This window comes from Hippocampus comes, unplaced genomic scaffold (genome assembly GCF_001891065.2).
Source record: "Hippocampus comes isolate QL1 unplaced genomic scaffold, H_comes_QL1_v1.1 scaffold2, whole genome shotgun sequence".
NCBI lineage: Eukaryota > Metazoa > Chordata > Actinopteri > Syngnathiformes > Syngnathidae > Hippocampus > Hippocampus comes.
In genome coordinates, this window is record NW_017805139.1 from 2,628,671 (window position 1) to 2,640,345 (window position 11,675).

General features: G+C 43.8%; 1 protein-coding gene across 2 annotated transcripts in view; it reads right to left on the minus strand.

Annotated features, from left to right (window-relative positions):
* gch1 (GTP cyclohydrolase 1) overlaps nucleotides 1-4,350 on the minus strand; it is a 20,189-nt gene extending 15,839 nt beyond the window's left edge. For both annotated transcript variants that reach the window (XM_019867483.1, XM_019867484.1), the window contains exon 1: nucleotides 3,845-4,350. In XM_019867483.1, coding sequence (XP_019723042.1) covers nucleotides 3,845-4,205 — 361 coding nt within the window. In that variant the 5' untranslated portion in view covers nucleotides 4,206-4,350. The remainder of the gene's footprint in view (nucleotides 1-3,844) is intronic.
* Between the last annotated feature and the right edge of the window lie 7,325 nt (nucleotides 4,351-11,675).

An 11,675-nucleotide genomic window follows, 5' to 3' on the forward strand; every position in this document is an offset into this window, starting at 1 on the left:
GAATAGCTACTTTCATTTGGCCTGATCAGCATGTCTATGTCCCTTGGTGGTCAACAAGTTGTTGTAAATAGGAGACAGGTTAAATCTGATACCTCCTTTTTAACAAAAATCGCTTCCTTTACTCCCCTTTCAAACCATCTCTTTAGTGTTCCTAGGATTTTTACTTGTTCATCTTCAATTGTGTGGTTTGTTTCTTTTAAGTATGCGTATACTGCACTTTTGTTATCATTGTTTTTCCATTTGTGTTGATAAAGTCTTTTCTTGAGTGTTTGTTTGGTTTCTCCAATGTAATGTTCCTTGTACTCACTTTCTTGGCAACAGATGGAATAAATCAAATTGCATTTTTGGCAACCCGGTCTTTGGGGTGTACTAGTTTTTGTCTCAAAGTGTTTATCGGTTTAAAATAAACAGGAATATCATGTTGTAGAAATATTCTTTGTATTTTCTCTGAGAGGCCGGCAATATAATTATATAATATATAATAAAATAATCCAACTACTGACCGAACTGCTGCTCCAGTTATGAACTAAGCCACTCAAAAAGCCACAGTCTCTACCGACTTGGCTTAACTGTAGCCCAACATTTGTCTGACCCTCACCAAAAGCCAGGCAACAGTAAGTCCCTTGAACAAAAAGGAGGAGGAAATAAACAGCAATAAATGACATACGTGTCAAGCTGACACTGGAAGTAGAGCACAACTGGAGTTCTGAGAAGGTGAAACAGAAAATAAACTTGCCAAAGACAACAACAAAAAAACCCACAAAAACAATAGGGTTATTTTGGACACACACCTTTCAGACTTCTCTGATGTTCTGAATATTCACCTGGGACCCTGACTCGATCTTACTGTAATTAGAGTCAATTATTCAGATTCTTTACCTACTTTAACGACAGCGCAGAAACATTATATTTTCCTTTGGGAGCCAAGAAACGTAGTGTATTTTTTTTTAGGAGGTGACAAATTTAAAGTTATGGTTCACTAAAATGTTTAACACTCCCCAACTGGAAAAGATGTAAGAAAATAGGAGCCACGATTTAACAAGATTTGGTCACCTCTCGTCCGCCACCTACAAAATATTCTACAATCGCTCCTCACATCAGCCCCATCCCCACATTATCTCTTAGCTCATATTCTTCTTCTCAAAAACATTTAAAAGTTCGGCGGGCCCAAAATGTTTCAATGCTTGCATTTTTATTTCGTGACTATCGACTGTGTGTCTTAGCTTGAAATGACACAGCAACATGGAAGCAGACATTTTGTTACACTTGGGGCTCTACTCTCATGCCCAGTGCAAGTCTGGAGCGAGTCGTGTTATAAAAGCTGAGCAGGGACACGCTACACCAAGTTTTTAAAAATATGATTTGCACCTTAGTGGGTGTGAACACAGCTGACTTGCTTTGCTACCAATCGAAGAGGCTCCTCTCCTTCCTTTTAAATGCTGCACGAAGAAGAATAGTGATTTGCTTGAGTCCTGTCCTTCACATTTATGATGAACTGCAAGCAGACCTCCACGGGTGAATGACGTAAAGTTAGCTACAGGGTGGTCACAGATCTGTAAAGTGGACACTAGGAGCCCACCTTCCGCCTGGATTGTGCATTTCCACGTGTGAGAACTAAGCACAGCGTGGCCCATAAGCTTTATTACAATATTCTTGAACAGCCCAAGATAAGTAACGATTTTGATCAACCAGTAGAAATAAACTCAGATCTTCCATTAAATGTCTGCATAGCTTTTGGTCATGTGCTGATCAACAGCCTGTTGAAAGCTGAACCCATGATCTGGGCACACACGCACAAACAAAGCACACGTGCGCGCACACACACACACACACACACACACACACACACACGCACACACACACACACACACACACTGATCAAACAGTCCAGTGATTCTCACTGAATGCCTCAACTCTTCATAAAGATCCTGCGTTCCATTCCAAAGTGTTGTGTGTTCTCTGTTTTCCAATAACTCAAGGGGGAGGCTTTCGAACCAACCAATCAGGAAAAAGCAGGGCTTTAGGAGCAACATACTGTATGCAAACCATCGGTATTATTTTCAGTGTTCATTCTCTGCTGATCATAAGTGAAGAAGAACTTGGTGTATGTCATCTTGCGCATGAAGCTGTTTTTCTGTCATTCTGCCATCATTTACTCAATGCAGATTCGTTCTTTTAAATTTAGCCTTACAGCACGTAAAACAAGCCCCAGTGCAGCTAAACTAACTCCAGATGGATTCGAAAAGAGGTGGATGAGGGCGGCAGAACCCTGACTTAACTCTAATGTACCAAAGTGTGGCAAAGTGGAACCATGTTGTGCTGAAACCTCTTCGAAATTGTTACTGAGTCATCAGGCAGGTCTGAAACACAAATTAACATCACGCTGAACATCGCACTATGCAACTTTGAAAATTGCAGGCCTTGATGACCAGACGACTGGACCTCTCACCTTACACATAGGACTCTACTATCTTAAACAGGCCCTCAAACCCTCAGCATAAAAACGATCGTATCTGAATTTTTTTCAGGGGCAAATGCAGTTTACCATGTTTGGGATTGCATATTACAGTACCTTGCTGTCAAGTTTAGAGTGTTTGTGAATTTGCTTGCCCGCACTACATCTCAATAGGCATTCCGTCACACACGGATGCACCATCAGGGATGCAAGGCGGTCTCCAATCGCCACGTCACATTCAGGTCCACCTACATCATCTGCAGAGATCTTATAGTTTACCTATGGAAACACACTTTGTGTGCGCCAATCTCATACATGAACCCAAGCAAATCAAATTCTGCTTCTGCAATGTCAAGCACTGTGTGCGCCTCGACCACCCTGCTTTGTAACGGAATGAAGGGAACCACATCCACTGGCTGAGACTCGACTGCTTTGTTTGTGCCATTGTGGGATGCCACAGTGGCAAAAACATCTTCTTCAAACCACTTTGATACAGACAGTTCACATGTTGGTATATACATACGTGATTGTCCTGGCAATTATTCTGTTACATTATCCACCAAATCCCAAATCAATTTGAATGGTGTATATGTATGTATGTACGTACACAACTGTGTCATAAGATGCTTTAAATGGGAACTTCAGAGGCAGATATTCCAAGGCAGATGCTATTGTTAAAATTATGAAACACTGGTGGATTAATTTTTGACAGATGTGTTCGAACTATCGCCTGTGTCTATAAAAAAAATTGTATTTTAACACAAAAAAAAAACTACTACTAGGAGAGAAACTAAATCAGAGATGTCAAACTCATTGCAAGTCACATCATGGTTTCCTTTGAAGTACCGTGATGACTATGATTGCAAATAAATGAATGCTCACCCTCTATTAGATACAGGTATACACACCAAATTGATGAATAACTAGGTATGAAATTAGAGGACCTTAATAATACAAATATTCTATTACATTTATTGTTGGGGGGGGGGTTGGTCACAAAACAACACTTGCAGTATCTTAATGCTTTGGAGCAAGAAACATCAAATCGATACACGTTATTTGCTTTTGCAAGGCCACATAGAATGATGTGATGGGCCGGATTTGGCCCCCGGGCCTTGAATTTCCCACACCTGAACTACCGGTACATGCACAAAAAAGTGTCAGTGAAAATGCTGAAAATTGAGACTAGATCAATGTGACCATATTCTTCTTCTTTTCCTTTCGGCTACGGTGTGTAAAGTTGAAAATCCAATTAGTGACGAGTCAATTTAATGTGAAAAGCAGCCACTAAGGAGGATCGGTCTTTTGGCTCTCCCCACCTGTTGACCGGATCACAGCAGCACAATCCTAAATGTCGCTCTGAGACGCTTTGCGTGTTTTAAAACTCACCGATGATAGTCTCCTGGTAGCCCTTGGTGAAGAACTGCATGGCGGTGGCGGCTCTCCAGGGAGTTTTGGCGAGCCCCTGCCGATGTGGGTCTTCTCCAAGCCCGCGTAAAATGGTGGTGTAAGCTGCGGCCAGTGACGGGAGGCTCACCTCGTTATCCTCCACGCTCCTGGCGTGCTCCTCCTTCCAGCTCTCCGACACCGAGGCTGCCGACCGATGCGACCCGGACTCTGTGGCCGGACTCTGGAGAGCAGCGGACGGCTTTTTGACTACTCCGTCAAAGTGTCCGTTGACCACCAAAGTGGTGTCTCTCGTGTCTTTTCCGTCGTTGGAGGTGAACTCAGTCTGCCTTGAGTGTTCCATCACTTCTGGGACTGTCTACCCCCCCACCTCTCTTTCTTTCTCTCTCTCTCTCTCTCTCTCTCTCTCTCTCTCTCTGTCGCCGTCTGCTGAGCACTTGTTGAGTGAAAGCGTTTAGCACAACCCGCTTGTATTTTTTATTGAATGACAGTCAGGCAACCTCGCCATTTATACCAACAGATTATCCCTTGATGAGTTCTTATTGGCTGCCAAGCTCCCGATGGGCGGGGACTAGCTGACTTTATTCACAAATTGCGTCAGAACAGCTGGAGGCCACTTGTTGAGTGACGTGACTTGAGCTGAAGCAACTCTTTCAAATGAGGCTCAGTGCAAGAAATGTGAAAGTGTTTTCAATGTGTCACAGTGGTAAAATTTTTAACTATGTTTTTTTTTCTAATTTAATCTAATCTAGCTCTAAAACCAGTGTTAAAAAGTAATCCAATACCAACACTTTTTTTGTTATACAGTAGATTGGAGTTAAGTATGTCTTTTTCTGACAATATTTTACTTTTACTCCTGAATCTTTACATTTGAAAACAGATGTCTGTACTTTCTACACGTTACATTGTGAAACTAGGCTTCTTACTTTTTTCATCAACCCTCCACAAAAAAACAAAAGGAATTTCAATGTTGTGGGTTCACAGAATGATTTGTGGCAAAAGTGTTGTGTTTGTGCCAAAATCGGGCAACCGTGGCATTACCAGTAGCAGCTCTACTAGTTTTACTACATTTCTCAGTAGTGGCCCACTACTAGTGGGGTTGTAACAACACTGTTTTTAACATCAAATATCTTTTGAGTAGTTAAATTACTTTTGTGATTACATAGCGTACCGAATTTAACATTTAAAAGATAAATTTGACTTTCCTGAATTTAGACATCTCTGAATAGTTGGACTTTTCATTCAAGATATCCATAAGAGTGTATAGTTGAAAGGACAGCTCGAGATATCCGCCATTCAGTTTTGCCTAAGTTAAACTGAACTTCAAATATCTGCAATGTAATTTTGCCAATGACAAACAAATGGCAGGGGCACTTTTGCCGCTTGTTTTCTTCCACTCTTGAATGACAGATGTCCACAATTTTATTGCAGATATCTGTAATTCTAGTTTCAGATACCTACAATATTCATTTGACTAAATATAATTCGAGTTACAGATATCTGGAAAGTTTTTCACCTATTTGAAACAAACTAATATATTAATTGAAAACTAAGATACTCTCTGAAAGTGGGGAATTAAGGATATCTTGTATCCAAAAGTAGGCACCTCAAAACTAAGGTGTGGTGGATATTTCATCCTGTAGTTGAAAATATTTTTTTGTCCTTGTCTAATAGCATTCATTGCAGGTGCAGCATCTGAAAACAGCATCTGAAAATGACCGTTGTGAATCGGACGAATGCAGGTAGGTGATACCTGAAATACAGGCATAATCACTCATTTATCGAGGGTGTTATGTTCCAAAATAAAAGACCTCATGATAAGTGAAAAATCCATGAAGTAGTCATCTTTATTTTTTACAATTATTACATAGACAATACTGTATTGAATGAAACCAAAGATTCCACCTTTTTTAAGGCCAAAGCATTGAAAACTAACGAAATAAATAATATTTTCTTGGCCGGCCCGGTAGTCGACTGGTTGGTACGTCTGCCTCACAGTGCAGAAGAGCAGGGTTCGATTGGCCTTCCTGTGTGGAGTTTGCATGTTGTTCCTGTACCTGTGTGGGTTTTGTTCGGGTACTCCGGTTTCCTCCCACATTCCAAAAACATCCATGGCAGGTTAATGGAACACTAGAAATTGTCCCTAGGTGTGAATGTGAGCGTGAATAGTTGTATGTCTATGTGTGCCGTGGGATTGGCTGGCGACCGGTTCAGGGTGTCCCCCGTCTACTGCCCGAAGATGGCTGGGATAGGCTCCAGCACCTCCCCGCGACCTTTGTAAGGAATAGGATGAGGAAAATGGATGGATGGATGGATGGATGCCTCGCGTGGTGGGATGCCTCCGAGTGGCGCGAGGGGGGAATGCCGGGGCTGTGGGGCCCCTGATGCGGCTAATTGCCCACCAGCCGGCGGGGAAGGAGGTGGGGTCTCACCGGAAAGTGAGGCGCCCACCGCTCGCCCCGCCGGAACGGAAGGGAGTGGGAGTAGCCGCCCCACAACCCTCCTTAAACAATAATCAGGCGAGGGCCTTTCTGGGGCCCGCACTGGGTGTGATCCTCGCGAGGCACCAGCGAGCATCATACCGGGTGTGGGACCCGGGAGGGGGGGCAAGTCCCTGACGGGGGCCAATTGCCCAGGAGGAGGAGGAGGAGGATGGATGGACGGACATTTTCTTACAAACAACCGACAGTTTTTCGAAATACTGAAAAGAACGTTTCGTCGATATTGTGGGTTTGCGTCATGGAGAAAGTTTGGCAAGCTGTCCACAGAGAGACGTGGAGATTGTTGACATTAGCCCCTTACACAATCAGGATGCAGGAACAAAATGCACTGTCCAAAAATGAAAAAAAAAAGTGTTCTATCGGGGGATTACTGTAATCTTCTTGACAAGGCAAACCTAAATTAGATATCTGCAACTTGCACACATTTACGCAGCAGTTCTCAACGCTGAAATTATGATCTCTTTCCTTTGAAATCGCAAGACATAGTGTACTTATCGTCCTGCTGGTGCTTGCTCTACTACCCTAAACTTTAGCAAAATGGAGCAGAGTAAAGTGAAAGTCTGCATGAAGACAATACTGTATTAGGCAATTTATTGAGCAACGCCAAAAGGAAGCTCCTGTCAACTTTCAAGACGTTCAACACAAATTTAAACACACTCGTTTCGGGATTCCCCAAAGTCAATGCAACAACGGCTAGCTAAACTCATCATCACAACTCATTCAGCAAAAATCAGCAACTTGCGTGTGTTTGTATGAATCACATTTTAGGCAAATAGATCGGTTTCCACCATCACTCATGACGACATTTTTGCAGGACCAAGTTGCATAAGCTGAAAAATGTGAAATCAATCTCGCAAATGTTCTCAACATGCAGTGTGGGTTTCTGTCTGTGGTTTCTTACCTTTCACCTGACGACACCTTCGCAGCCATCCACGAGTGAGCAGAATCACAGGAGCGCAATTTCTCACGGCTGAGCAGCGCCACTGGAGCGGCCATTTTTGAAAAAGCTTTTCATTTGCAATTACAATATGATAGCCTGGTTTGTGAAACTCACGGTAAATAAAAAAATGTTTGCCACATTCCTTTATATTCAAATCCAGTATAATATTTCTAAGGTCAAGCAATTTATTTTCCCCGTTTTGGATGAAAGAGGCTTCCACGCAAGTTAACGAACGTGGAGTTGTGCGTGCCTACTCAAAAAGCATGTACACTAAAGCAACATCCATCCATCCATCTATGCATTTTCCGATCCGCTTATCCTCACAAGGGTCGCAGGGGGTGCTGGAGCCTATCCCAGCCATCATCGGACAGTAGGCGGGGGACACCCTGAACCTGATGCCAGCCAATCGCAGGGCACACACAGAACAACCATCCGCACTCACACTCACACCTAGGGACAATTTTGAGTGTTCAATCAACCTGTCATGCATGTTTTTGGAATGTGAGAGGAAACCGGAGTACCCGGAGAAAACCCACGCAGAACGAGAACATGCAAACTCCACACAGCGAGGCCGGAGCTGGGATTGAACCCGGCACCTCTGCACTGTGAGGTCGACGTGCTAACCACTGCACTAAAGCAACATTACCGGTTGTATTGCTCCAAGCCTTTTTAAAGAGCGTTCGCCTTTTTACATCCACGTGCACCAATGTGATGTAGTCATGACCTTTTCACTGTCGGGGCGAAAGTTGTCAATGGAGTCAGTTCAGCCAGGTCAGTTGTCAAGGCACCAACACACAAGGAGAAAAACCGGTGGGGCCACCAAGACTTGCAGGCATGAAAAAAGGAAATGATTCATTTCATATTCTGTTTTTCTTTCTCAAGTAAAGCCTCCCGGTGAGAAGTGTATCGTGTCTGAAATTCTTGAACGCCTGGATTGCAAAAATATTTAAGTCTAATGTCATCTGTGATGCAATCTGTATTATGTGACACTTGGTGAATTCGAGGTTTAATCAATGGAGGGCGAGAGCGAGACCAAGAGAAAGAAAGAGAGAGAGAGAGAGAGAGAGAGAGAGAGAGAGAGAGAGAGAGAGAGAGAGAGAGAGAGAGAGAGAGAAAATAAACAAAATATTTGTGTGCATATATCAAGAAAGCGTGATTCAGTGAAGTCTAATTTCCAGGACGTGGAGTTTCCATGTGATGTGAATTACACAGAGATCAATTTGGAAAATTCTGTATGTCATACTTTGATTGTAAAGTTAACTTGATAGTGTACTAGTGCAGTGGTTTTCAACATTTTTCATAGACGTACCACCTGTGAAATATGTTTTCCAGCTAAGCACCCCTCCTAACCAGTGGGAGAAATTTATTATTGCACTTTTTATCCAGACATGAAAGATTCTGAGGGAAAATTTCCCTAGTTATCTTTATCTTATATGCTCACTATGTTAATAGTAACTACCAGATGACGGCAGATTCTCAGTTGAACTATTTTATGGATGCCAGAAAGATGGTGACACGGCCGTTGAGCCTTTTTCTGCAAGATTGCGGAAGAAAGTCTAAATCGTCCAAACCAGTTGCTACTCTTTACGCTCCCTTGGCCGCCCCACCCCCACCCCCCAAGGAAGAGGTGGGGGGGATGTTCGACCGTCTTGCCCACGGGTGTCCAAAGTCGGTCCTCAAGGGCCGCTGTCGTGGCTGTTTTCGATCTGTCCCTGCTGCAACACACCTGATTCAAATGATGACGATCATTCTCATGCTTCTTCAGAGCTTGCTGATGAGCCGATCATTTGAATCAGATATGTTTCAGCAGGGAGCGATGGAAAACAGGCAGGACAGCGGCCCGGAAGGACCGGAGCTGGACATGCCTGGTCTAGGCCATCTGACGACGTGTGACTCCGCCATCTTAACTGGTTCCAACTCGATATATGTGTTCCGGAGTGCAGAGAGATAGGAGGATGCCGAGCAGAGAGGGAAGGTGACAGTTACACAACGGCCGAGCGCAAGACACCAATCTAATTATTAAGAGGCCTAATCTAACAGACAGTTGGGCTTGTGCTTCACTGAGGATTTTCGTCATTCTTGGTGGCACGGAGGCAACTGGAAATAACTCACATAAATGGGACAACAATGGAAATAAGGCATCTGAAAGGAATAAAAACCTTTGTGGAACATCAGTATGCTTCACCATTGTCTGGCTGGGTTTGCTACAGCAACTGCTGCATTCAGGCTCTTTTGGGGGTTGGATGCTACTTTTTAAATACATATTAAAATCAAACGTACCCACGGGGGTACACATTCCCCAATTTGAGAACCACTGGACTATAATACCAGTTTGTTTGCTGCTGAAAAGGGATGGAATAAAGCCCCAGCTGAATAACCAGTAACGACGTCCTGTTCATTCGTCTGTCATCGTAAAGCAAGTAAGCAAGTTGATGAACGATGTACACACCTGTGTATGCGTGCACCGCGTGTGCAACACGTCTGAGATGATTGCGCTTGAACGTCCCTATGAGCTGTGTGCAAGTGACCTATACAGTGACTAAGGCCTAGAAGAAAACCTGTCTGTCTGGCTGCCAAAAGACGAGTGGAGCAATAATTCATTTGCAGGAATTCCCGCGAAGCAGGACGCCTCTCCCTTAGCGCAGGACACGCATTGTCTTCATTCTCCATACGTCCCCACATTTTTGGGACGCATTTGTTCACATGCACAATGCATGTGCACCTGCGCTTGCGTAAGGCGCGCCGCAATTCGCTTGAGGAAAAAGGGCAATGATTGCTACAATGGCATCTGACAAATCACACGGATGTGATGTGATCGGAATTAGCAGAGCAAAGAGTGAGTTGACATCTCGTCCAAAAGAGACCAAGAGTCGGGAGCAAGTAATAAGACGGGGGTGAGGCAACACAAGGGTAAACTCATGTTTCACTGGAAGGTGGATGTTGATCAAATGAAACTGTGTGGCACCAAACAACAACTCATTAAAAGGCAGGAATCTCTGAAAGCATAACGTATACATCCCTGCCATTGTTTGCATTTTAAAACAATCATTTCTACAACCTCCCTACAAAATCACCATGTCCCATCACTGGTTAGCTATAAATCAAACAAAATGTTACGTAGGCCCCCTAATTGGTGAGGTGCGGCCCTGCTGTTCAGTACTGGTTGTTAAGTACTACGTGTCACCACAATCTCACATGTTCATGCATGCTTGAGCTACAGGGGAAATGGAAAAATAAAACATTGTGTTATAGCAGGGGTGGCCAACCTGCAGCACGCGAGCCGCATGCGGCTCTTTGGCTGGTTCAATGCGGCTCCCGGGCTTTCACACGACAATTATCGAAAACGCCTCGGTGATGGCGCTGCCATTCAAACAACGGTGCTTAATACACAGAACGTACTACGTCAGCCTATCATCAATCCCGTTACTTCATAGACATAGAGGCCAACCAATCATATGACTGAATCACCGCTCGTGCGCAGACAATGGCGCTAAGTGCTTAGCTAGTCAGCGAATTACCTCTGTTTATATTTTTATGGCAGGGGTGCCCAATACGTCGATCCCAATTGGCCAAGAGCCAGCAGACTGGTCCCAAATCGACCGTGAGTGGGGGGGGGGATATGTGTGTTTGTGTCTTTAGGTTTCATTTATGTTAGGGCACTCCGGCTGTTGCTCGTCGTGGCGCTAGTGCATGGTCGTGTGTGTGTGTGTGTGTGTGTGTGTGTGTGTGTGTGTGTGTGTGTGTGTGTGTGCGTGTGTGTGTGTGTGTGTATGTGTGTGTTCATACGCTTGCACGTGTGCGATCGGGTTGATTGTGGGAGGTTGGTCGCTCCAAAAGTCGATCTTTGGGCAAAAGTGTGTGTGCGCACGTGTGGCTCTTGACAGTAACACAGTAAAAAAATTGTCTCTTCGTCTCTGACTGGTTGGCCACCCCTGAGTTATAGTTTGATGAGCCTGATGTGGATGCTTTGTTTTTGATGTTCCTCAAGATAATTTTGTCATTTGAAATGTCTCGGAGGAAGGGGGAGGGGGGACAATGCAAAAAAAAACAAACACCTCTGCATATCACAAATGGTACACTTCAATACTGTATTTAAGTGATCTTGCTTTGTGTTTGGGTGGTGGTGGGAGTGGTTAGCATGTCTGCCTGACAGTGCAGAGATGCAGGGTTTGATTCCAAATCACGTATTCAGTTTTTATTTATGTTTTCACACAACATCCCAACTTCATTGGAATTGGGGTTCGTAACGAAATGTCATTTTAATGCTTGAGTGGTTTTGACACATATGTGGATACAAGTGGCTCAAGAATACTAGGATTGACATGGTTCATATTAAAATTAAAATGTGTTTAAAATTTCCTATGAGCATACA